The sequence below is a fragment of the Apteryx rowi genome, unplaced genomic scaffold, assembly GCF_003343035.1.
Source record: "Apteryx rowi isolate R43461 unplaced genomic scaffold, aptRow1 scaffold_343, whole genome shotgun sequence".
In the NCBI taxonomy this organism is placed as follows: Eukaryota; Metazoa; Chordata; class Aves; order Apterygiformes; family Apterygidae; genus Apteryx; species Apteryx rowi.
This window is the reverse complement of record NW_020449897.1, coordinates 419714-445790: the sequence shown is the minus strand read 5'-3', so window position 1 is coordinate 445790 and position 26077 is coordinate 419714. Positions and strand designations below refer to the sequence as shown.

Here is a 26077-nt window from a genome sequence, read left to right as displayed (position 1 = left end):
CCAGCTTCTTCAGCCTGTCCTGTTTTGGAAGTGGGAAGTTTGGATCAGAAGCAGTAAATCTGATGGCAGAGGAAAACTGGTCGCCTTCCTTTTCTTCTAAAATGCTTTCAGTCAGCTCAGTAGTGGGACTTGGCAGGGATCTGCAAATACTTTTCTGACTTTGCATGGTCTTCTTTTGTGATGGGTTCTTCTAGCCCCTGTGAGTCAACCACACTGCTCCCAGTGGCTTGAGTCAAAGGGGCTGAAGTTCATCTGTATTCAGCTGCTTCCCCATTTCCTTGCTCACTTTCCACCCTGTCACATGCAAGAGCTGAGCTGGACTGGAGCTCCCTCGTGTACCTATGTGATACTGCTTCTCCAGCACCCAGCTCCATAGGGCTTTCTTTCGCTGCTGTTGTGGCTGTTTGTGCCCATCCTGGTTGTCTGAACCTGCCTGGATGCCTCACCTGTGCTGCAGGCGCTCTCCGGATGTGTCTGTGCTGGTGTGTGAAACACTGAGGAAGAGAGTGTCATGAAAGGAAGGAGAGGCCATATGAACATCCATAAGTGAGGCTGAGAATAGTTTTCAGTGTAACTCCTGTTTCAAACACAATCCCCTTAGAATGAGGCAGATGGCATCAGAAGGATGCTATTTTGGAGAGCTTCAGAGCAACTTGTACAGGGCTCTTGAAGACACTAGGATTACTGTTTTTTTGAAAGAAGCAACTAAAGCTGGAGGTAATCCGTGTCTGCTGTATCCAGTCGAAGGTGTCCTGAACTGGCCATGAAGGACAGGTTGCATGCTTCGGGGGCCTGTATATTTAACTGGGAGACTGAAAGCCTGAATTTGGGCCATACTGACTGTAGCTCCACAACTGTGCGTGCCTCACTTGATTTCACTGCCTCTCTCTCCCTATCTGTAAAATGAGAGCAATAAAGGCACTCTTTTGGCAAACTTGTTGCCTTGAGCACAACCCAGGAAACCTGGATTTACTCCCTGACTCTACTTTTGACTGTGTGTTCTTGGGGTGAGACATTTAATCTCTTCTTTTCCCTTGTCAATTAAGCTGGAAGTGTCTAAGCAAACTTGACAGTAGACTGTGGGGCTTAATGAGTTTGTTTGTTTAGTGCTTTAGAAATCTAAAAGCATGAAATTAATGTTTATGAGGCATTTGTTGCAGCTTAGTGAAGCAAAATGCATCTGCTAGTGTCCTCAGCCGTGCAGCCTTCTAGAGCTTAGGGGAGGTACTTGGCATTCAGGAATGAGAAGAAGAAGAAGAAGACAGCACGGCACATGCCTTTTGAGTGCTGAGAGAGCCAGAAACTTGAAGAAAATAGGAGATGAGGGCCGTGCACTAGAAATGGTATTTTGTGTCCCAGGAGTCATGGGTTCAGTTACAGGCAGGATCACAAATCTGATTTGTTCCCTCCTGTGTACTGCCTGCGTTTCCCTGACAAGGTCTGGAAAGCTGAAGGCCTCATTATGCGGTGTTGCCATTAAAGAGCTCATGATTTATATTTGAGGAATCTAGGAATTTGCTCTGGTTTTAGCTGTACAGAACACCCTTCCCCCTTCCCTGAGTCTGCTGTGCTTGCTGGCAGCTGCCCTAAACCCTAGAGTGCTCAGTGGCTCTGTGTGTATCTAATTAGCTGAGCACTTGGGATGCTATTTGCATGGAAATATTACTCCAGGATATGCTACAACGCTGGGGTTTGCTGAGTCAAGACAGTTGTTCAACTGGGATATCCAGAGTTTCTCCTATTCTTAAATCTGATCCTTTGGACTGGTATTTTGTCAAGACAGGAGATGAGCTTGAGCAGGACCAGATGAAAGGGTGCTGAAATCAGGGCAAAGAAATAAAGTGACGTGCAGCCACATGTCACAGAGTTGTGAGATGTGAGGTCTTTCTGCACAGGAGGCAGCATATGGAGAGGAAAGGGCTATGTTTCTGTTGACTTTCTCTGCATGCCTGAGAGGCTGCACTCCTTGCTCCTCAGTACTCACCATCATGGGAAACATGCCTGGAGCCATGGGGATGTGGCTCGACAGAGCAGCAAATGGGAGTGCTCATGTCGGAGGTGATGGAGATCAAGCCTGCTCCCTGTTTGATTCATAGAGGGAGAGAGTTGGAAAAGGCAGCAGAGAGGAACTGAATAAACTATGACCCCCCAAGGCCTCGTACTGATGGAATTTAATAGCTAGGATAAAAGCTGAGAGTCTTCTACCTTGCTTTAGTGGAAAGAATATCCTTGTATTCCCTCACTGCTTAGGAGCCCTCCTGTTACATCTTGAGATTCTTATCCTTGCAGCTGCCATCCACTTTCTCAGGCAGATTTGAGCTGGTTTACTAAAATGGCCCTGGTTTGCTGGGGCAGAATGGAATGGACATATGTTTTTGTCTGTCAAAAAATACTATCCCGGCCCAGGCCACCAAGGCATCTTCAAGCTTCAGGCAAATCTGAACCACTCCCATATCCTGAAAGCAAGAGCATTCAAAATGAAGGTTGTTACTTTTTAGAGAGCAGTTGATATATAACATTGCTGTCATCACTTCTCCTGTGTTTCCAAGCTGCTGTTTTCTTTAAAAGAAAAAAAATAAATACAGCAAGGTTAAGGGAGTTCTCCAGGCAAAAAAAAAAAAAAAGATGCAGGGGAAACAATGTGTCCCAGTGGAAACTAGTTATAAATACAAAAGGACACTAGTATTTACATAAAAGGTTTCAGATTCAGTCTTCACTTTGCTCACAAGTGTGTAGAGAAGGAAAAGTTGCAATATTTCAAATAGGCTTAGTTCTGTGCTTGTATTTGCATGTGCTTTCAGAAAGGTGGTAGTGCTTAACATAAAGCTGCATGTCCAGCCCATCTTTGGCCTATCTGCTGCATTTGCTCTTGCAGCAGCAACTGGATTTTCTGTTTCGTTTATCTTGGAGGAAACAGCACCAGCAGCCTATTGCTTTTGAAGAGAGGAAGTATAATTTTATGGTGTCAGTGGCAGCTGGGAAAATCTTTTTGAGCTCAGTCACGGGCTTCCTCTGCAGCATTGGGAAAGTCACACGAGTGACCCTGAGGGGGGGCCAGTTGCCTTGCCGTGCAGCACCAGGGCTCTGCTCTGCAGGCTCCCAGGGAGACTAGGGGAGTTCCTGGAGTTGCAGGAAGAGTCCGAGAGCCACAGCGCCTGAACAGGTTTGGTAGGTGTTGCAGGAAAATGCAATAAAATCCAAATGGAGGTGGAGGAAGGGTGGGACCCAGAGTCCTCGAACAACTCTCAGCAGAAATACAACTGAGGATTCACCGTCTCTCCCAAATCCTGCATGCACAGGGGTATGTTATTGTAGTCTTTGAGGTATCTACATATCCCCACTAATCTGAATTGTCTAATCCCTAAAGAATACAGTGCCCGGCATCCCTACAGAGTCCAATATGAGGCTAACAGCAGTGGGAGGTATCAGTCAAGCAGGTGTGATGTAGATACAGCTGAGAAGATCACAGCCCTTGAAACTGAGCCCTGGGGGATCTGTGACCCCCCCCCCCCCAGCCACGTCCTCATGAACAAGAGGGAAACCCCAGCTTCCCTAAAGGAGGAAGAAGGCACAGACCACATCATTCAGCCCTTTGACATGATATTAACTTGGCAAATTTGATCTCAGTTTCTTTCTGGGTCAGTCTCTCAAGCTTTGGCAACTGTCTCTGGATTCATTTCATCCAGCCCTGAACCTGTCTGGGCTGTCTCCTCGCCTGTGAATCTAGCTCACAGGCACACCAAGCTGCTGCATGATGTTTTTTTCATAACAAAGCTGACATCCTTGACAGGAAGAGGCTATATAACTGGTGCAGTGTGGTGCTGTCTTCACACATACCAACACATACATGCAACAGACGCAGCTAACTCCTTCCTGTACTTTCCCCCCACTACTGAAAACCCGCAGAGCATTTTAGCCCTCTGACCCCCACTGCAGTCAGCCCCTCCGACAAAGGCAGCTAGTTGATCCCTATGGCTGGGCTTAAATGATTCCCTGAAGGAATCTTAGGGGGCAGCTGAAATGCCAGACTCTGTCAGGGTTGAGAAGTGTCCAGGTTACTCTCTGTGCCCCACAGCCAAGCACCTTGCTTTCAAAAAGCTGTCTAACTGTAAAGTTTGTGGCAGAAGATAGTATTGAGAGTGTTGTGGGGTGGGGAATTGAGGACAGAAGTGCGGTTTAAGGTGTCTTCTTCTGCATAGCCATTCGCAGTAGTGCAGGCAGGACATTTTGAAGTGAGAGGGATTGGTCCAAGTTGCTCATAGATGGAAGCGTGCAGGGAGGATCTCCATCACTCGGAGGAAAGAGCAGGAACCATGTGAGGGGAGCAGGTTCCTGGGTTCCCCCCACATCTTGGGGGTGATATCAAATCCCTTGAGGTAGTAGGGGGGAGGTCCAAGGACACTTGCGGTGGAAGAAATTTAGTGCAGTCAGCTTTTTCACTCAAGATGAGGGTTCCTGTTCCCCTTCCTCCTCCCTTTTTGGTGCCAGTGGCCTTAGAGGGCTGAGTTTGGGATGATGTTGAGCGGTATTTGTAAGCCCTTTAGTGCAGCAATGTGTGGTGCTAATCACAGTGTGGCCCTGGTATTTCTGCAGCCTTTAACCATGAGGGCAATATAAGTAGGTTATGAGAGCTGAGAATGATGTTTTAATTTCCTGGCCACCACCTGTATGGACCTGGCTTTCTTTTTTTTTAATTATTATTTCCCTTTGGTTTCTTTGCCCCTTTACAGTCTGAAATCTATTTTACCAAGGTTTTGATTATCTAGGATCTTACATATTGAGTTGTTGCAACCCCCCAGGAAGGTTGGCTGTCCTGAGACCCTGTGTGTGTGTGACACTCTTCCTCCCCATCTCATGTTGCTTGTCTGTGCTTTCTCTCCAGAGACTTTGATTCTCTCTCCAAGGATGATGTCTATGAGAACAACCGCTTGGTAAGTTCCTGTTGTACCATGCAGAGAAGGGAAGAGGGACATGAGAAATGAAATGATGGAGGTCATGTGATGTGGGAGGACTTGACAGTGGGAAGAGGGTGAGAAAAAATCTATGTTTGTAAGTGACAGGCAGGAACTTCTCTGGAAACATGAGGGAATCTGAAACATCAGCTTCCAGCCTGCACTGAAGAGAAGATAAGGTGGTTATCCTGGTAGTTGCCAAGACGACATCTCAAAGGAAGGTTAAAATGGTGCAACATCTTGATCTCAGCTGTTCCGCACTTGCCAGGCAGTGGAAGCAGGAAGCTAATGTGACTCCAGGCCCAAGCAGAAAGGAAGGTGGCACTGAACCTCAGCTGGTCTGTGATGTTCCCCTGCTGGTTGGGGCAGTTGGAGCCAACAGCATAAGCAGGCAGCAGAGACTAGGAAGACACCCAAGACCAGGGGCTAAGAGTGGGATAAAGCAGCAGTTGCCTCTTTCTTTGCTGAAAGAAAGACCTAATTGCCCCATCTCCATCTGGGACTCAGTGGAGAGACTTAGGTCATCTTCAGCAGGCCCACCTTCCCAGGGGAAGCTGAGCTAGGTCATTTGGGTTTTCAGGTTTAGGGCTTTCCATGTGGGTCCTTTCAGTGATCAGTTGGCCCCTTTCAACTGTTAGCAGCTATCTTTTCCTGTTCGAGAGCCACACAATGATTTCTTGCCTATGCTGGGGTCACTCATTGCTCCTTGCCATTTGCAGTCTTGTGACCAGAAAGGCTTGTCCAAGCGACCTGCTCAAAGTCAGGCTGGGCACAGCTGGGTGTCCACAGTGGGCATTTACACCCCCAATTACTGCATATCCCTAACATTCACTTTCTTTACATCCCACACCCTGCACAGCATCCTGTGCCCTGGAGGCCTTTGGTCTTCACCTACTACCAAAGTGTCCTGCATCTGATATCCTGCCATTTACACCACTCCTGTCCCCTCCTACCTCACTTTCTCCTCAGTCCCTGCCACAATCTCACTGCCCCCCTCCCTCAGAGATCACTGTGGTTGGGTACACTGCCCTCAGCACAACCAAAGGATGGTCAGTGTTTTTGTGTTGCCAATAACCCACATACACTGCTAAGTAGGAAGCACTTAAACTGCTATTTTCTTCCCAAACTCCTTCCTCCCAAGCAGTCATGCATGTAATTGCAGGACTTGTGTTGCCCTCCTGTGTCTCAGCAAGCAGAAATGACAGTAACCTTGTGACAAGAAGCATAAAGTGTCTTGTGTGTGGCAAGCTGCTGGTTCTTGAGCAGGGATGCTTGGAGTCCCCTTGGCATTAATGGCAGGAGGGGAGGACCTGGCACCCCAGAGCCTGAAAGGTCAAGCAGGGTCTGGGTTTCTGTGGGCTCAGCATTTGGGGTAGGCAAGGACACTGCTTAGCAAAGCTGGTGTTTGACCATACTGCTGGAGCAGGTCAACTGCCAACACCTGGAAGTACCTGCCAGCCCTGGCCCCTTCACAGTGCTAGCCAAGGCTCTGCCAGGCTGTTGCTTGAGGGCTCTGGTATTGTGCCCAATTCACAGGTTGAAAAGACACTGCCTTTTCAGTGCTGAGACCTGCTGAGAGTCACCTTCCCCATCCTGGTGCGGAATGCCAAGATCACTTGAGTAGGAGCTGCAGGGCACAGGCAGCTGAAATGACTTTGAGGAAAGGGCAAATGTAGTAATTTGCTCTCTTGCTTTGATGCCTTCTTCACAGTCAGGCAGCACGTCTGGGAGCCTCTGTCTGTCAGGGAAGCCCTAGGTTCACATCTTAATCTTCCCCAGGGCCTTACAGCTTGATTTCTATGTGATTTTTCAGAGGGCATCATTTTTTTCTCCTTATTACTTTTCTCTGCCATTCCTGCAGGCCTTTGAATTGGCAGAGCGGGAGCTGGGCATCCCAGCCCTCCTAGATCCCAGTGACATGGTCTCCATGAAAGTCCCCGACTGCCTCAGCATCATGACTTACGTGTCTCAGTACTACAACCATTTCAACAACCCCAGCCAAGGTGAGTGTCCTTCCACCCCTGTGGCTTCCAGCTTGCTCCCATTTGGCTGTAAGGGAAAGCCAGCAGTGCCATGTGCTGACAGAAGTCTACTGTATTCCCTCCATCCCCAGGGCATTGAATTTATCAGAGTTTCCTTTTCCCACTACAGAGCTTCCTTTTCTGTGCATGGAGTGCACTGCGTTCAGATATCAGGCTTTGTGGGAGGAGAGACTGGCATCTAGGAAGGAGCTCTGTGTTGTGGTTTTGGAGTTCAGCAGCATTTACCCACAACTTGGAGGGCAGATGTCCAAAGGCTCATGGCTCTGGAGTCAGTGAACAGAGAGAGCACCCATGCTCTCTGCTTTCTGTGGGGAAACTGGAGCTGCCTGTGTCTGGGGGGAAGGGGAGAGGACTGGGTAGCAGCCGCGTCTCCTGGATCTCACTGATCCTGCTGGGGAGGGCCTAGATGGTGAGTGGGGTAGGGTGAGGTTTCACGAGAGGTAGGGAATGACTGAACAGCTCAGTGCCGCTGAAAGAGGAACACCTTGTTTCTCCTCCCTCCACGCTGCATTCCTGCCACTTGGGTTTGGTCACCTCTGCAACGTATCAGACCCCTCTGTGATCTGCTTTAACTCACTAAAATGGGAGAAAGCTAGGTAGGCAACTCCCCTCCCGCAGGTAGTTTTTATCGCATTGGTAAGTTCAAAGTGGCTGAAGGATAAGGGGAGGGGAACAGGAGTGGAGCGTCTTAAATCAACTCATCTCTCCTCTGCTGTGCTCCCCAGTTATACCACGTCAACCACAGCATCAAATAAACCTCTTCCACACACTTATACACAAGCACTTCTCCAATAAGGCTCACCGCCCAACTGAGGACTCCCTTTGGGGACTGGTGTGTGTGAGTGCCAGCCCTGACAGGGGCAAGGGATGCTTCACAGACCTGCTGTCAGCCCCCAGGGGCCCTGGGGCCCAGTGAGCAACAGTGATACTGTAGCAGCCAGCCAGGGCACTCTGGACTTTAAGTGTTACTTAGGGAGTTATTTATGAGGAAACCAAGTGGCATTCGATGGGTAAATTAAATCACAGTGACAGACTGGTGTCCCTAGGACAGCAGGGGTTCTACAGTAGGACCAGACTCTCTGTCAGCCTCGTGGCCAACCCGTTATTAGATCGTGTGTGTCTCTTCCCCCTAAAATAGGCACTGAAGTGTGAGGAGCGGCAAGTCCCGTCCTGTGTCATAAGGCTGGATGATTTTTTTTTCCTCCCCTTCCCCCACATGCATTGCATGAGTCACCGTTCTTGTCCGTGCCTGATCCTCCTTGCATTCTGTCTCTGTCTCCAGCCAGAGTCCCTCCGCCTATGAAGCGCCCAGCTGCTGCTGTGTCACCTCCTCTACTGTCCCACAAGAAGCCTGTGGCTGCGGTCGAGAGTCCCCCGGCACCACAGGTACCTAATTTCTTGATTCAAAGCTAGCCTGAGGCAGCAGTCCTCCCCATGCTGTGGCTGAGGAGGTGAGAGAGACAGTGGGATGGCTCTGTACAGGGGGCTGACCATGTGTTTTAAGGTAGGAGAGGTGTTTTTAGTATCGGTGGCTTGGGGGACCCAGCTGAGAGAGCACTTTCTTTCCAGGGGTCTGTGGACCAAAATTGGTCTGTGGCAGGCAAGAGGGTGAGGGGATTGGTGCTGGAAGGTTCCCTGAGCACAAGGAGGGCACAAACGCCCTCCTGCTAAGGGAGAATAACCCTGTGGGTGAGGAAGGGAGCAGGAATGCAGGCTGTGGGATTAGATGAGCAGAGGAGATGCCTTTTTCCTCCTCAGCCCTTTAATTCAGGGTTTAGCAGGTATCTGGGTTGGCCTGTCTTGTGAAGAGAGAGGGTTTCCCCCTCAGGTCCCTGCTGCCTGGGGTTTAGCGTAGTCCTTCTGCATCCCTTCAGTCCTGCCTCTAGTTAGGGGCAAGGCACCTTCTGGAGGGATACACAGGGTATCAAGGTGATCCCTTCTAATTTGGGAAGAGGCGGCCTGCCTGTGCCTGGACTCGAGGGCAGCTGTGCTGTGTGTGCATTGTTAGACCCCAAGGTCAGCTCCTGAGCTGTGCCACAAGTGCTCAGAGGCAGGCCTTGCACGGGAGAGCAGCTGCTCTGGAGGAGCCCACAGCTCCCTGTGGCAGGCGGCCGGGGAGCCGATTGCAGCCCCCTATGCTGAGCTCCCCTTGTGTTGCGTCTCAGGATGATGCCACCTTGGACCCAGCAGAGCGGTCTCAGCGTACCACACTCAGCAGTACCTGCACGGCCTGCCAGCAGCACGTCCATCTGGTCCAGCGCTACCTGGCAGAGGGCAAGCTCTACCACCGCCAATGCTTCAGGTATGTTGCGGCCAGGCCTGGTGGGATGACTGCTCTCCTCAGCGCTGCCAGGCAAACTGGCATGGCCCACAGCCAGCCAGACCCCATCTTTGTGTGTCCGTGTCCTTAGACAATGTGGAGCATCAAGGGAAGGGGATTCAATGACAGTCCTCAAAATGAGACTGAAGAGGGTACATTTGCCTGCCTGCATCCTACCAGCACCTTGTCCCATGGATCTTACTAGCTCCTCATGTCCAGCCATGTGCCTCTTGCCTCCCCCATGCTCCCTGCCTCCCCTGCTCTACTGCACTTCACTGAGCTGGATTCCCAGCCCCTTGTGCTTCTCCCACCCTCATAACCAGGATGTTCTGCCTCTTTGCTCTTCCACCTTCCTACCAAGCACCCTCCTCTTCCCATGAGGTCCAAGCCAGGACCTTAGACCCGCAGAGCCCCTTCCTCCCACGCTCCATGGCCTCAACTGGATATACAGGTTCCAGCACTGCCTGGGGTGATGCTGAGCTCTCAGGGGAGCATGTGGAGAGCTGCAAGCTGTTACCAAACTGAGAAACAAGAGATTAGACATTATCTGCTCTGTGGTTACTCCCTGGGTGCAGGTTTTTACCTGCAGCACTTGCGAAGTCATTTCACTTTGCTTTCCTTGCTGTGGTGATGCCAACCTGGGGTGTGTCATAGAAACACAGCATCAAAAATGRGTGCTGAGCTGGGGCCTGTCACACTTTCCCTCTGCAGCTGGGTCAAAAGCAGGAGCTTTGGCATGTGGGTGTAACAACACTCATAAGCCAGGAATAGGAGAAGTGCAGTGTGTTTCTTGGCACAGCTCATGGCCTTTCAGACTTAGCAGCGAGATCCCTGTAATTTTATTCTGAATGTTTTGTCTCCTTGTGCTTTCCTTGTCTTTTTTCTGCTGATTCATGGGCACTGTTTGCTTGGGAACGTCCTGTGGCAGCACGTTCTGTGGGTTGACTGAGATAAAACCAAAACAAACCTCTTTTTCCCCTTGTCCAAACTTGTTACCTCTTTGTTTCATCATGCCCCTCCTCCTCATCCTCACTGTGTCGTCACATTACTGCTCTGCATTTCAAAGTAAATACCAGTCAACTGGACATCCAGAGCAGAATTCCTCACCCAAATTATCTGATTGCAGTGTAGGGCAGCCAGCTGCTATGAGCGCCAGGTATTCAGACAAGAAGAAACAATCTTGGTTTTCATGGGAGTGCTTGATTGGCCCCTTGCCCTCAGCTCTGCTGCACATATACTATCTTTCCCCCTTCCCAGGTGGAAAAGGGCTGACTTGGTTGCTAGCGTTGTGTGTTACAGTGGCATCTGAGGGCTGCATTAGGGAGGAGTCAAAGGCTCGGTGGGGAAACTGTAGATGATCCAAGAACATGTGGCAGAGGAAGAAGGATGGGAAAGTTATTAACCCCATTTCAATAGTCAAGGCACAGTAAGTGCAAGAAGGGCCATACTGGATCATTCCTGGGTCCTTCCAGCCTAAAGCCCTGTCTTTGATAGGGGCCAATGATCAATACCTGTGAGGGTGAGCATAAGAACAGCCTAGGCATGTATAATACTTCTCTTGACTGCTCTTCAAGCATCCAGCTGAGGGAGTTCTTGAGTCAGAAATGTTATCATTTTATTTAGTTCTCAGTGGATTTTTTTTTCCAAATACATCTGCCAGTTTTTTGAACCTATCTGGACCCTTGGCCACCACAAGATCATAGCAAGTAGCCCAGTAGCCTTCCTGTGCTTTGCAGGGGGAGTACCTGCCTGTACTAGTTCTGAAACAACTGCTTCCTAACTTCAGTTGGTGCTCCCTAGTTCTTGTCTGTGAATGGTCAGTCCCTTCCCCTGCTCTCAGGGCTGCCTGTGATTTCGTAGTGCTCTCTCATATCCTCCACCAGCTATGTCTTTTCCAGCCAGTCAAATCCCATTCTACTCAGGCCAGAAACCTCTCCATAGCTCTGATAATAGCTGTTGCCCTTCCGTGTCTACTATATCCTTTCTGAGCTGAGAGAGGGACCCAAATGCACGCAGTGTTTGAATTATGAGCTCACCATGGGCTCATACAGTGGCATAGTGATGTTTTTATGTTTCTCTCCTTTCCTGAATGACTTTCCCAAGATCGTGCTAGGATTTAGTAACAGAGGTGGGAATTAACCCTCATCACCCCACAGGGATTGCCCAAATGCCAGTCCAAGCATTTCTTCTTAGCCCTCTTGTTTTCCCTTAAGGCAGGATGGCATCCCTCGTCTCACAGGGCTCTGACTTCTTGTTGGCAGGTGTAAGGAGTGCTCCAGCACGTTGCTCCCAGGGTCGTACAAGCCTGGGCCGGAGGCGGGGACTTTTGTGTGCATGCRGCATCGTGGTAAATTGGCTGTGAGCAGGAAGGCAGATGGAAGGCCCAGCCCAGACCGGCAGTCGCCAGAGCTAAGAACTGAATTTGGGGCTGGCAGCGTGGGTGAGGACACAATCCCCATAGGAGCGGAGGTGGGGAAGGACATCAGTGACTCCGCAGAGAACACTGCAGAGACCCAGGTGGCTGCAGAGGGGATGGCGGCGGAAAAGGACAGCTCACCCAGCAAAGCAGAGACATGGATGCCTCCTGCCCACACAGGAAGTGGGACATCCATCTCCCAAATTCCTCCAAAACCTCCTCTTCCCAGCAAGCCCTCAGTGCCCAGCCAGGACAAAGCCAGCTCGCTGGATGGACAACTCAAAGACACTCGGCCAATCCCTGCCCCAAGGAGGGCCACGGATCCGTCAACCCTCTCCCCTCCAACCTCTCACCCTGTCCCACGGCCCAGATCCACCATCCAGAGCGAGGCCAGCGAGTGTGGGCCTGGCATGGTGAACGGTGAGAGAGCACAATGGCAGCACAGGGGTATTGCCCACTTCCACAGCAGCCAAGGCAGTCAGCTGCAGGTTGGATGAGTTTCTTTCCTTCTCTGCAGCCTGACACCCTTCTGCCTCCAATTAATCTCAGGCTCAGTCACTGAGCCTTCATCTACCAGTTGTCCCTGGAGCAGACAGAGCAGCATAAGGTTTCACACCTGCCTGCTCCCCTGTATTTCTGTGGAGATTTCCAGAGGGTGCGGCCAGTGTGGAGGGAAGGTGGCAGTGCTCAAGCAGTTTTCAGGAGTGGGGGCAGAGGAGCATGTTGGTTCTCCAGGTGCAACTCCAAGGGTGGGGTGGGGAAAAAAGACAAAGGGGGTATTTGGAGGAGACTGATTGCCCCGACTGTGGGGGAAATGCCACAAGATTTTCAGGGAGTGAGAACAGCCAGCACCTTCTGCAGGGAGATATGTAAGAGGCGCCTTGTGTTGATTTAACCTCTTTCCTAATGTCCTTTCTGTGTTGTGACAGTCTGACCCTGTGTCTTTCTAGGTAGGGTACCTGAACCCAGTCCCCCTGTCCCAAAACCCCGAGGGAGACCCTGCTCCTCTGATCGGTACGTCCTTCTGTTTGCAGATCACCTGGAAACTCCATAGTGAGGTAGGGCTGTGAGGACAGCTCAGCTGTGGACTACTTTCCCACCTCCACCAGTCTCTGCCTCTTGGGAGGGTGTAGGCCATGATCAGATCTTTTCCCTGACTTGTGTTTGTCCATACCTCTGAGAGACTTTGTCCCTTAGGGTTTGTAAAGAGCTTGGGGACTTTTGGAAATGTGTTTCTGGGGTGCGTACGGACTGCCAAGTGTCTTCTGCAGTGGCCCTGTCAGTGGCTGCTGAAAAGGGGACACTCAACTGCCTTGTGGAGGGTTTGTCCAGGGAAACATCCAGTGCAAGGACTTTGTGGGTATTTGGCTACAATTAGGATCCTTTACACCTATCTGGCTGTTACTTAGGAACCTGCAGGGACTGGTGTTGATCTCATTCTTGCCTGTTCTTGGGGCAGAGGTTGCACAAACACACTGCACCTTGTGTTTGCAGTGACCAAGGAGTGGGTGTACMCAGAAAGTAACCGCAGCTTTCCTGATGAGCGGTGATTCACTGTGCCATGGGACAGGGTTGCTTGCCATGGACTGTGCCCCCAAAGGAGCAACAGTGCTTCCAGCTGCAGGAGTTAGCAAAGAAGGATCTGTCCCTTGGAGATGTGGACAATAAGGTGATAAATGGCCCTTTGAAGTGTAGGAAGTGAATGTGACAGCAGAGGGCAGATATCTAATCTTGGCTCTGACTCCATTCACAACCTGCTGAGCAGAGCTGGGTCTGTGAATGGTGTCACCTTGCTGCTGGGGAAGACTGTGTTGGGGAGAGAAGAACAGCTGTCCCCATAAAGCTCAGCCTTTACTGCTGCTTAGCAGATGGAGACTAATATTTAGAAACCAAAGTGCTTGGCCCAGTGTGTGAGTGACATGGGCTGCCTTTCCCTCAAGCCCTTAGATTTGTCCTCAACCCACCACAGAGAACAAGGCAGTTTGTGTCTGGAGAAGACTATGGCCAGCCTCAAATGAGAATCCTGCTCCTATATGGGAGACATCCTGCTACCTCCATCCTTTCCCTTGAGGACTAAGTCCTTCTCCCATGTCTTGACCTCCCTGCTCATCTCTGCTCCCTGACACCTCTCTCTTTCTCTCTCTGTTGTTCTCCCAGCACTGGAGCTGCTGCGAGAGCCAAGGACCCACCATGGATGGCCCTAGTGCAAGCAGAGCCCAAGAAGAAGCCAGCTCCCCCTCCTCCCCCTGGCAGCAGCCATGAGACTCCAAGCAGGACTTCAGAGGAGGAGGATGGGGAAGAGGTGGGGAAAGCCAAGAGTGAGGAAAGCAGGTCTAATGCTGCAGAGCCCAAACCATACAATCCCTTTGAGGAGGAGGATGACAGGGAAGAAGAGAATGCTGCCACCCAAAAGAGCACTCCTGAGCAGGAGCAGAGTGAGACTGCTGCCAGGCCCCTCCACCCCTGGTATGGCATCACCCCCACCAGCAGCCCAAAGGCGAAGAAGCGACCAGCTCCACAAGCCCCCAGTGCTTCCCCACTAGGTGAGCTTCCCCACCCTCACCCCTACGTAACCTTGCCCCCACCTCCTCAAACCCAGTGCAGCCCCTTTGAGCTCCTGCTTCCCAGAAGCCTCTGCCTTACACTGGTGGGCCAGGCATTTATGCAGTGACAATTGTGCTGGGCCTTGTGCTAAACACATCCTCTCTCCCCCACTGGAGCACCGAGGGTCTGTAGGTAAGACCTTTGCTCTGGAGGGTCCCTTCTGCCCTCTCTGAAGAGAAAGCCAGATGCTGGTTCCCTTTGTGCTCACCACCCCACCTCCAACACATACTTGCCCTTCTCTCCCAGCTGCCCCCTTCCTCCCTGAGCTCTCCCTTTGCTTTGCAGCTCACCACCCCATCTCCAGACTGTCGCACTCCGAGCCATCATCCTCCACCCCATCTCCAGCCCTCAGCCTCGAGAGCATCAACTCTGAGAGTTCAGCCAAGGTGCTGGGTGACGCTGATGAGGCCTCAGTGCCCAAAAGCTCCTCCGAGCCCACTGTCCATACGCCGACGGCTGCCAAGACCTCTAGCACTGAAACCCCGCTGGCCAGTGTCTCTTCCAGCGAAAGCCCTGCTGCCCCAGGCAGCCTCTCCACCAACTCCTCCTTCTCCTCCTCCAGCGAACTGACCAGCTTCAGCGGTGAAGCACAGCCCAGCGCCCCACACGCAAACAGGAGTGCCTCTGCTGGCAATTTAAAGACCAGCCCCAGCCGGCTGCCTCCCAAGCCTCCTGCTGGGGCTAGCCCTACACCGATCCTCTTGGCTTCAGATAGGGGTGCCGCGAGTCCTCAGCCACCCTTCTCACCCAAGCCACAGCTGAAGGTGAGATGGTGACTTTCCTCCCATCCATATCTGCGTCCTTTTCACCTCCCTTCATCCCTTGGTCACAGTGTGGAGCACAAGGCTGGGCTTGCCCTTCATAGGTTTGATATGTGACCCCCTGAAAGCAACCTGCAGGCGTGTGCTAGTTAAATGGTGGCCGAGCTTACTCTGCTTGCCCCATGTGCTAAAGAAGAGGCAGGATGCTGTGGAATCAGAGCAAATAGGAAGGGAACCATGAAGGAAAATAATTCAGCATGCTGGAGAGAGAGGCTGGAGAACTTGCTGTCAACTAACATTACTGAGGCCAGAGAGGTTAGCACAGCTAGGAAAGAGAGGGAGCAATCGCAAACGCAAGGACAAGCATCTATAGTGACATGGGATAAGCTTCAGTGGCAAGGGCTGTAAATCTTTGTCTTGGGGGTGCATGATGATGATGGAAAGCCATGCCTATTTTAGAGAGGAACTTTTGGGGGAAGGTGCATCCCTCTGACAGTTGTGACCTGCTGGCTTTGTTGTTGTCCAGTGAACAAACTGGGAGGACAGCAGCTCACAGCCCCATGACTAGGATGCTGATGAAGGTCAATGCTATATTCGTCCTAGAAGCTGTCTGCCGAGTCCTAGCCTTGGGATACTGTATCCCTTTGCTTTTCTGGAGCCTCATATATCTCCCTTTGTCCCTTGCTCCAGTCTTCCTGCAAAGAGAACCCCTTCAACCGGAAGCCATCACCTGCTACCTCTCCCTCCGCAAAGAAACCTCCCAAGGGCTCCAAGCCAGTGCGTCCTCCTGCACCAGGTCACGGTTTCCCACTGATCAAACGCAAGGTAAAAAGGCCCTCAGGAGCAGGGTGGCAAAAGCCAGCTCTATACCATCCCCCAGGGCTGCAGATCTGGTTGCTAAGCCCTGAGTTGCCCTCTTGGCATGCAGCCAGCATTGGGGGGGCAGATGTATAGGTGCCCTACTGATGCATGAGCAGGTAGGGACCACAGCATGAAACTGTATGTGGGGAGGGTGACGTCTAGGCTAGACTCCATTGATGGCAGCATCCTGGTCTCCCTTTATTTCAGGGTCGGGTGGTGTTTGCGATCATCTCTTAGGTGGAGTGTCCTTTGTCCCCCACTCAGTATAGACCAGCCTTAGGGTTACCCCTAGAAACTGGAGGTTGATGGTGAAAGGAGGTCTCTGCTGTGTGGCTCGGCAGGTGCAAACAGATCAGTACATCCCTGAGGAAGACATCTATGGGGAGATGGATGCCATTGAACACCAGCTGGACCAGCTGGAGCACCGCGGTGTGGCCTTGGAGGAGAAACTTCGCAGTGCCGAGAATGGTACGTGGGCTGTGCTGTCCTTTGACTGTGGGACAGGATGGACCCTAGGGCTGTCCTGTCTCCAGCAGGGCAGATTGCAGCCGTGACTTGCTCCCTGTTGATGCTGGGGATAGGGGAGCACAAGTGGCTGCACTGGGCTCCAGGAAGTTCACAGCCATACCCTTGACATGAAAATTTCCCTAAAACAAGAGGAAATGATAAGGGGRGTGGCGAGGAGGGAAGGTCTCTTTGGGCTCAGAAGCCAGCTGAGGTCGGGTTGATTCTAGGTGGCTGCCTCGGCTTGGCAGAGCCCAGCCTGCTGCATGGTGCCAGGATCATATGGGGCTAGGGATGGCTCTGAATTGTCCCTTTGCTTGGCAGACAGTCCTGAGGACAGCCTGCTGGTGGACTGGTTCAAACTCATCCATGAGAAGCACATGCTGGTGCGCCACGAATCGGAGCTCATCTACATGTGAGTGTGTGTGTGCATGGGGGGAGGCGCTGACCCTGCTGCTGGGAGCCCCATCTCAGCCCTCCCAAAATCATGCTTCCAGTGGAGGGTCTGACATGGCCTCCTTGCCTGGAGAACTTGGGGGTAGAGGGCAAGCAGGCAGGCTTTGCTCTGTCTCCAAACAGAACTGACACACTGCAAGTCACTGATGGCCAGAGCACCTGCAGCATCTCCTCCAGGAAGGCCTTGAGCAGCTGGGATTGGTACCTGCTGGGGCTAGGCTCCCTGGGTGCTTGGCCCTTGTGCTATACAGGATAAGACCAGGATCTTGGTGGTTCTTTGCTAGCCCGCCTTGTATTGTGGGATGATGTTCTGCTCCTCTGGAGCCTTGCAACGGCTTCCCAGCAGTGTCCCCTTCCCTTGCAGCTTCAAGCAGCAGAACCTGGAGCAGCGGCAGTCAGATGTGGAGTATGAACTGCGTTGCCTCCTGAACAAGCCAGGTAAAGCATCATTCTGGGTGTAGTTATCCCCATTTTTCCCTGGAACTTCATCTCCCTTCTGTTGTGGCAGGTCTCTGGAGGAGAGAGCCAGATCTTTAGGGAGGCCAGTGCATTCAGCTGACTTTGGAGACACTGCCCCATCTGATCACCTGCCACAGCCCTGGGCAGGGAGATGTTCCCTTTGCCCCATGGATGCCAAGTACTGGGTTGTCCCTTCACACCACCCCTAGCCCAGCTGGCCCTGCAGCACGATAGAATAGAAGGGGATTGCTTTTGCAGGTGACTGGCTCAAGCGCCAGTGCCAAATTCAGAGCTCCTTCAGTCATTTAATTGCCTGTCCTTCTTTGGGGGCTCGGGTGGGTAGAGAAAGACTGGACTGATGAGGACCGAGTGAGGGAGAAGGTGCTGATGCAGGAGCTGGTGACCATCATTGAGCAGAGGAATGCCATCGTGAACTGCCTGGATGAGGACCGGCAGAGGTGAGGAGTGAGATGAGCTGGGGAAGAGGGGAAGGGAATGGCCCTTCTGACCCTGTGCCACTTGAGCTGCATGTGGGGGTGTCGCAGATGAGTGATGCACTTCATTTGTAAGAGAGAAGCAGCACTATGTTTACTGCAGTGACTTAAGATAGTGACTTAACAAAGTTCAGCCATAAATAAGAATGATTTAATGAGATTCAATTGGCGAGGTTCACTCGGTTATTTACTGCATGAAGGACAGGGTCAGATGCAAGTGCAAAGGAGACCCTCCCATTGAGTCATGAGGTTCAGAATGGACCCACTTGCTTTCCGAACTCCTCCTGCAAGGAGGCTAGGTGTGGCTGGATCCGATCCTAGTCTCAGACTTGGTCAACGGTTTATGTCTGAGGGATTATGTGCACAATCAATCAGAGATATAATTTAGCAAAGTTTCATGAAGTTTGCAAAGTTTCAGCATGCTATTCATCACTTACTGAGGATCTGTCGTGGGTAAGGAATCTCTCAATCTCGAGGAGTAACCTTGAAAGGCGTCCCTGCTCAAGAGGAGGTTCTGCAGTGCAGCCTGCTGCTGTGCAGAAGAGCTCAATGGGCTCTGGGCTGCCCCCTATTTATGGGGGGGAGATGATTGACTCATAGTCACATTTGCATGCTAGACAGGTCTTAGTTGGCGCATGCTCAATTAGCCCCTGTCTACGTGCTGTTTATGGGGAGGTCAGGTTGAGGGGGAGAGAGCACACCTTCGCAGGGGGTGTCCCAAAATGTCCCTGTTGCTGACAGGTCTTTCCCAGGCTTCCCAGTCTTTTTCTCTTTGAATGGCTTGTGTGGGAAAGACAGGGCAGCATTTACAGTATGTGGGATTGACCTTCATAGCAGCAAAGGCTCGCGAGACAGTAGTGGATCCGCCCCTCTGTGGCTTATAAGTAGGAGGTTCTCTAGCTTTAAACAATACAGCAGCTGTTTTTAGGGCAGAATTGCTGACCTATTTCCCACTGTTTCTTTCAGGGAAGAGGAGGAAGATAAAATGCTAGAAGCCATGATTAAAAAGAAAGGTAAGAAATGATCAGGAAGGTTTTAGTTATGATTTTGCTGCAGACCCCAGCGAGGGGCAGCATTAACCATTCATCAGATTTTGTGCAGAAGGAGAGATTGTGCTCTGCAGCCTCTGGAGCCTTTCCTGTAGGGCCATTAAGTTTTGGGGCACAGTCATGCTRTGCAGTCCTGTTGTCACAGAAACAAGTGTGCATGCAGTGGAGAGCTTTGATTCATTGCTTTCACCTCTGCCTCTGTTGTCATGTATGTGTGTGTGTACAACCATCAGCATCACATAGTAACAACCCCATTTTGCAACCCCAGAATTTCACAAGGAGACTGAGGCTGAGAGCAAGAAGAAAGGCAAATTCAAGCCCATGAAGGTGCTTAAGCTGCTGGGCAACAAGCATGACTCCAAGAGCAAGTCGTCCAAGGAGAAGAGCTAGAGCAGGGGAATGCCAGCAGTGGGAGGGATGTGCTGTCCGACTGCCCTGCGGTCCCTGCAGCTGGCTGGGAGACCTGTCAGGAAGGGCTTGTGTCCCTCCACTCTCCTCACATCTCTCCAGAAGCTGCGCCTCTCCCCCATCGCTCCCTCCCTAGGCACCGGAGCTGACGCCTCCCCGGGGAGCCACCAGCCCTCTGCCCGGAGCAGGGGAGTCTGACCACAGTGCTCCCCTTTCTGAGGCTGTGGAGGGGTCCAGCGGAGGAGAGTGACAGTGCTCCTTCCCCTCTGCAAAGCCTTGCTAACAAGGTGGGGAGAAGATGGATTAGCTTTTCAGAAATGTTACCCTGTTGTGTGTTTCTGTTATTAACTGAGAAGTAAGCCAAGGAGTTTGGTGTTTGTGGGAAAACTTGCACTAACTGCCCCCCTCCCTTTCCTCCGCTCTAACTGTGACAGTTCTATGTGCCTCCAACCCCCACCAGGAGGGAACTGGGCCTGACTGTCCCTCCTTGCCCTCCCGCTCTTGTCTCTTTCCTGTCCCAATTTTAACTTTAGGAGAAAACTCTGACCTTAGAAGCAGGATTCTTTGGGTTTTACTGGCCTAAACTAAAATGTTAAAAAAAACACTCCCACATCACAAGGTCCTAGAGACATAGCCAAAAAAAAAACAAACTGGTGCCCTATTTATTTTGAGATTTCCCCTCCCACTGAAGATTTTTCTCCCTCCAGTGCCAGGGCTGKGCAAACTCCATTAGAAGGCTAAGAGGACCCAAGGGGATAATGTACTTCTGCTAGGATGTGGCCTATACACCCTACTCAGGACATCTTACCCCCCCCTGCTGCTGCTAAACAGACTGACTCTGCTGCCTTTATGGGGAGGGAGGAACATTCCTTTTCCAGAAAAGGGCAGAAAAGCGCAAGATTTACTTAGTGCCGGCAAGGGGCAGCTTGTGCCCCTGCTCACCATTGCCACCCTTGAGCAGCTGGGGAAAGGGTCACGGGTCACAACTGTCCTTTCCCCAGCTTTGTCTGTATATACTTTAAAGGTGTGCAACAAGGGGTTGGCTGGTTATTTTTTACACCTCCTTTACTAGATGAATTCAAACCCACCCAAAATTTTTTAAACCCTTATTTTATTTGTCATGTGTGTGTGCGTGCGCGCACGTGTGTGTGTGTATGTTGGAGGAAGGAATGGGGGAATGGTATTCTTCCAGCCATCCCTTCTTCCTTCCTTTTTCTTTTGTTTCCTGCCTTCTCCTCCAAGGCGAGGAGCTATTTATTGAGTTGTTCAATCAGTCTGAATTAGACACTGAGTTTCATGGCTGTTTGTTTGGTCAGCTGTTTGTCATGCCTTCTCGTTAGCAAATTAGAAATACCAGCCCCGAGCAAACTGCTGCAGTCCCTTCTAAAAATCCAACAGGCTTTATCCAAAACACTCTCCCTTAGAGCAGTGCCTTGCAGCATGGCTGGTGTAGCATTCTAGAAAGGGATCCCTGTTTCCCCAAACCTGAGGGACCTGAACTTCACCTCAGTCCCAGCGTGGCCCTGATGGGTGGGAGCTGGCAAGCTCAGCCCCACGCTGGTGATGCCATTTCACTCTTGCCATACCCCAGCTAGCTGATCAGGAGCAGTGGTAGGGAAGGAGAGATCCCAAAGCACAAGTCTTCTCCAAGAAGCAAATTCGCTTCGGAGCCTGCTGTCATGTCACCGTTGCCAAAGGCCATCGGGATTGCTGCAACCTGATCCCCCTTGGCCTCGCTCCTGGTCAGAACTTTGATTTGTAAGTTACACTGTACTAACTCTGTGATTTCCATTCACCTGAGCAGAAATAAAAGAAACCTTGGAGTTAAAAACTGATCATGGCTTAGGTTTTTATTCCTTTCTGCACTCACGCTGTTGCAGGGACAGGGTGTGCTGCCTGGCTTTGGGGAGTGGTTGACAAAGTATTACTAAAAAGCAGATAAAACCAAGAAAACCACAGCGAGCCTGCACATAGCAAGAGCAGAAAGCCCTGAGCTGAAATTGCCTCTCCCTTCTCAGCGCAGCTGTGTTCCTGAGCACCTGCCTATTTTAACTGTTGCTGAGTAGTTTGCTGATGCACACAATCACTCTGAAGTACAGTAATATTAGAAGCTGTGTATTGTGTTTGTGTGAGGCCACTCAGTGCATCTTCTTCCCTGCCACCTGCCAGCACAGCCATTCCCAGAGACATGCAGACAGAAGTAGGTCATAGATGTAGACAGTAACACTCATGTTAGCATCTTACTGTAACTAGAAACCTCCAGGCTTTGGGTTGAATGGAAAAAAGGCGTGACATTTTTTTCTCTGTGAATTGTTGTGCTCTGCAGCATTGCACAGCCAAAAGGAGGCTCTGCTTTGTCATAAAGTCTACTCCTGTATGTTTTCATCTCCTTAATATTGTTGAGCAAGACTTCCCCTTGCAGAAGGGATCTGGTGCGTGGGTAGGATTTTACAACAACTTTCTTCTGTCACCAGCTGTGCATAAATTGTTCCTGCCTTCTGGCTTTAGGCAGCAGGTGGTACTGCCCCCTCTTCAAGGGGATCCTTGAGAAATGAACAAGCACAGACCAGCCCTTGAGACTCTGATGGTAAGGGAAGAAGAGGTGGGACCAAATTGTTCTGGTGTTTTTTCTGGGCCTAGCCATGGGAATCAGATTTGTTCCCAATGGGAAAGTCTTTTGTTGTGATCTCTCTCATTTCCTCACTTCTCTTCTTGTCAATCATCTCCATCTCCCACAGTTTCTGCAAAGCGCAAAGGGAAAGGGCTGAGTGGTGAGAATGCCAGGAGCACTTACTTTTTTTTGCCAAACCCAAGAACAAAGGTTCTTCTTCCCTAGATTAAGTTACATGCAGACATGGAAAGAAAAGGTGAAACCTTCTCTTCCTCCCATCCCCTAAATTCACTCCTGTCCCATGCCATGAAAGAGAACACTCAGCTCTCTGCCCCTCCCTCCCCACTTGCTTATCAGAGGGCTAAGATTTCTAACACCAGGGAGTCCCTCGACATGCTGTATTGCCAATGTCCCCAGGGCCCTCACGTACCTGCGAGATTTCAGTGAGGACAATCCCTCGATACTTCTTGCCCTGTCCTAAAGCTTCCATCTCTGCCAGGAACTCCTTCCTCTCCTGAACTTCGTTCACCACTAAGCCCAAGGAGAAGAGAAAATGCTGTGCAAACAGGATTCAGCCAAAAGGCAAGCAAACACCTTTCTGTTTAGCTCTGAACCCCCAACTTACTAGCTTCACTGCAATGGAGGTCCCACCAGGGGAAGGGTGATATCTGCTCTAACAATTATCTTGCCCATGTCACCAAAATATCTCAGCAGTCCTTTACGTAACAGGAATACTTCCCCCATGCCCCTAGCCCCTTTCTCCACCTTGCCAGAACAGTAACTTTCTAGTTTTCTTCATACAGACAACACTGTTGCTTGCAGGCATTTTATCCAGTCTGTGCATGGAGACAATCTGCTTGAATCTGTTGATGTTCATTAGTTGAAGTGCAGCACCAAGTAACCACAACCATATTTGGTCGCAGGACTAGCTCAAGCACAGAAGCACTTTAGCTGCTTTTTTGCAGCACAGACCTGCAGCCAGTTCCTGGACCAACACCTGACACAGCACAGCACATGAGTACTTTAGATGTGTCAAGGACAACAGTGAGTCTGAGACAAGTTTTATAGCAGCCAAAGCATATGTGAAGCCAACCACACTGGTTTCCCTGCATCAGAGACCAAACCACCCCTTGCAAACGCATTATTTGAGTGTTGTCATTCTTTGTGCTGCCCTTGTTAAGGAAGAGCTAGCTGGGGTACACACGTGCATTGAAGTTTCAGGCACACAGAGTTATAAGGCAGGGTTTTGCCACCCCAGAAGACTCTGTAAGCCAAAGTACATCACTACCTAAAATTCTTCTCTATATTTAAGCTTTGCTAGTGTAACTGCACTGACTTGGGAGTGAAAGAAAACAGAGCCCAAACCACACTCAGGCTGGCAAAAGTCCTAGTCTACATGGAGCTACACTGGTTGGAAAAAGGATCCACAGTACCTGGGCTTTCTGCCGAGGTTACCCCTGCAAACCACTAAGGCATTCCTGTGCCAACAGAGTAGATTTTGTATGGGCAATCCAGAGAGCTTGAATCTGCCAGCAAATCTTTGCAATATAAACTCTGCTAGGAAAGCTAGATCAGCATCACAGCAAAAAGTCCTTTCCCTTGGAAAATGGGCTTTGTGCCTCCTTCCACAATGGGCTTCAGATTACTGGCTACACGGTCTGCTACCCCAGCTCTTAGAGGCTGCTGAGTTCCCAGGCTTCCCCATGTGCCTCACTCTAGCATCCTTTACATACATTCTTCAAACCGGTCAACCTCAGGTGTCTCCTCTTCCTTTGTCTGAACCAGTGTCTGCTTCACTTTGTGCTCCACCACATCCTTCCCTGTCGCCAAGATATTTTGGAGCCTTTGCTTCTCCTTTTCCAAATCTCCTGTGAATGCCAAAGAAAAGAAAATCATTAGCAGCCTTTCTCCTCAGGAAGGAGACTGGCCACATTGCTTCTCTCCAAATGATGGCAGAAGAAGCATTATGTTAATGATAGCTCATCCCCAGACTGAATCGCACAGCACTACACAGATGTACTTGTGGTGAAGAGTAAACCAAACTGACATCAAAGGTCTGATTAACATTTATAAACTAGAAAAATACATAGTACTCCCTTCTTAGGCAAGGATTACATGAGTTCCTATCACCTATCATTCTCCTAGCCAGCAGGCAGAAGTCAATGAGCATTTACAGGAGATGTTCCCTCAGAGCTCTCTTTTTATGCATCTTTGGAGACAGTGTGAGGATGAAGAGCAATTAAGAAATCCCCCAAAGGTTGCTGAGATTGCAAACAGCACATGGATGTAAGGGACTGGGCAGCAGGATTTATTTATTAGTGATGTTTTCTGACTTACGCCTTGCCTGTGGCTTGAATTTCTCTCGGGTATAGGCATCTCCTGCCTGGCAGATCTTGGCAGGTCGAAGATGTGGTTTAGCTGGAAGCCTGCCTGGCAGACAAAGCTTTGGGGGAGAGAAGGCAGTCTCTGCAGGCTGTGGGTGTTTGCTGCATGTGGGGTTGCACTGGAGGGGCAGGGTATCTCCTCCTGGAGATCAAAGGGAAAATATTGCTAAGTCAAACACAGAGGAGCCTATGGCTTGACGGCCCTGGACCAGCAGAAGGTCTGTCTAGTGATCCACTGGAGTACAGTGAGCAAAGATCCCAGGTACCATAGATGTCTTACCTGGTTATTGGTTCATACTGACACGAGAAAGACTGGTTGAAGTCCCACCATTATGTTTCATTCCCTGGATAGACCCTTGGGGACACCTCGCCCAGTACAACGTCAGAGGCAGCTATACCGCTATTTTAAAGGCAAAAGTAAGGCAGTGAGAGGAAGAGGCAGGCGGAGGTTGGACAGTTTTCTGTATGAGAACAGTTTCCACTACAATGTATGAAAACAGAGATCAGGAGAGTTAGGTGGGACCCAATGCTGACAAGAACATGATTTCCTCCCAGGTACTGCCCATTCATTTGTTTCTTGACCATCCAAGTAGTCTGTAGGCCAATGCTCTCTGTCTCATGGTAAGCAACACAAACTCAACAGCAAAGGGTGGAGATCAAGATGGATATTACTCACGTTTCACGCAGTCCATCAGGTGCCTCCTCTGGAAACTTGTAAGCTTGGACTCATCCATCATTGCTGAAAAACACAGTGTATCTGTGAAGACCACAGCCTGAGAGGGCTCCACTATTCACCTTTAGCAGCTAGGACAGGTGGACTGGCTTGGTAAATCAGCCCTGGGGAAAATCTCTACTTACAAATCAAAATCCAAAAGGGGGAGATCAAATTATTTTGCAATTTCAGAAACATCGCACCAGGACATTCAAATGTAGATATGTTCAGTGACATGTCTAGCATCTGCTCTGTGTGGTTCTCTCTCAGCTCTCCCTCCGGGGAAGAACTAGGTGTAGTGTTTTATTTCAGGAAAGATTTTCTTTTCGAAACTGGCCACACAGTTGCTATATAGAAGCAGTAATAACCAGAGCCAAATGCTACAGTGATGTGTGTGGCACACAAAGTCAGGACAGAAGCTGGAGAGACAGGAAGCGCAGCAGGAGGCGTAGGGTGCTGGTGCTTACTCCAGTTCTTCACTTCTTTCAGGCCCCTCGTTACCTTTCAGCAGCTCCTGGGTTTCCCGGCTGTACTGAGCTGTCCCGGGAGGGTGCCAGAAGTGAGCTCCTTTGGCCGCAGCTGGTGCTGACCTTCTTCCTTCTTGGGACGACATTGTGAAGCCCTGAGAACAGCAGCGAGACAAAGCCACCAAATGTCCCCCATGGCTCGTGGCCCAACCCAACCCCCAACGGCATCAACTTGCTGCTGGCCCCAGCCGTTCAGTATCCCATCGCACGGCCTCTGCTGCCCAAATACCCACCCACACCTGTGGCACCTGCAACCCGCTATGCTCTGCACCCCGGGGGACTCTGGCAGCATCCCAGGAGCCACGGCAACAAGTGACGTCACAGGCGCTGCCCTTCCAGGGACTGTGGTGACGTGTGACGTCACAGGCGCTGCCCCCGAGGCTCCCCCACCCCACCGGGCCCTCAGGCTCCCTGCTCACCTTCCCTCCGAGGCGTGACCCGCCTGACGTCACAGGAGAAGAAGCCCACGGAGCCAATTAAAGTAAACAAACAAATAAATAAATAAAATCTTCCTGTC

The 26077-nt window shown here is 50.7% G+C and overlaps 2 protein-coding genes across 5 annotated transcripts; one reads left to right on the top strand and one right to left on the bottom strand.

Moving 5' to 3' along the window:
• The first annotated feature begins 4882 nt into the window (after positions 1-4882).
• On the top strand, positions 4883-21161 carry MICALL1 (MICAL like 1). Of its 4 annotated transcripts, XM_026072465.1 has the most exons (16): positions 4891-4931; positions 5055-5131; positions 6814-6955; positions 8277-8380; positions 9160-9296; positions 11576-12150; positions 12681-12744; positions 13888-14273; positions 14620-15098; positions 15786-15920; positions 16298-16424; positions 16785-16875; positions 17281-17354; positions 17719-17833; positions 18836-18882; positions 19187-21161. In XM_026072465.1, exons 3-16 carry the CDS (start codon positions 6871-6873, stop codon positions 19306-19308), a joined length of 2541 nt encoding a protein of 846 aa, XP_025928250.1. In that variant the 5' UTR covers positions 4891-4931; positions 5055-5131; positions 6814-6870; the 3' UTR covers positions 19309-21161. The 4 variants fall into 4 exon arrangements, with proteins under 4 accessions (XP_025928249.1, XP_025928253.1, XP_025928252.1 ...); XM_026072464.1 differs by lacking the exon at positions 5055-5131 and having other exon boundaries at positions 4883-4931; XM_026072468.1 differs by lacking the exons at positions 5055-5131; positions 11576-12150; positions 12681-12744 and having other exon boundaries at positions 4883-4931.
• Positions 21162-21224: 63 nt separating this feature from the next.
• On the bottom strand, positions 21225-26031 carry CUNH22orf23 (chromosome unknown C22orf23 homolog). Its single transcript, XM_026072470.1, has 7 exons — positions 25980-26031; positions 25535-25655; positions 24998-25060; positions 24275-24463; positions 23671-23805; positions 22368-22468; positions 21225-22067 (listed from the first exon to the last, which is right to left on the bottom strand). The coding sequence occupies exons 2-7, from the start codon at positions 25644-25646 to the stop codon at positions 21963-21965; spliced, it is 705 nt and encodes a 234-aa protein (XP_025928255.1). The 5' UTR covers positions 25647-25655; positions 25980-26031; the 3' UTR covers positions 21225-21962.
• Positions 26032-26077: the final 46 nt, after the last annotated feature.

Excerpts from the sequence above, each read along its gene's own strand:
- CUNH22orf23 (XM_026072470.1), bottom strand. The coding sequence starts at position 25,646 with ATGTCGTCCCAAGAAGGAAGAAGGTCAGCACCAGCTGCGGCCAAAGGA. Across the intron at positions 25,061-25,534 it reads AACCCAGGAGCTGCTGAAAG|CAATGATGGATGAGTCCAAG; the intron begins GTAACGAGGGGC and ends TGTGTTTTTCAG. Across the intron at positions 24,464-24,997 it reads CCTGATGGACTGCGTGAAAC|GAGGAGATACCCTGCCCCTC; the intron begins GTGAGTAATATC and ends TTTGATCTCCAG.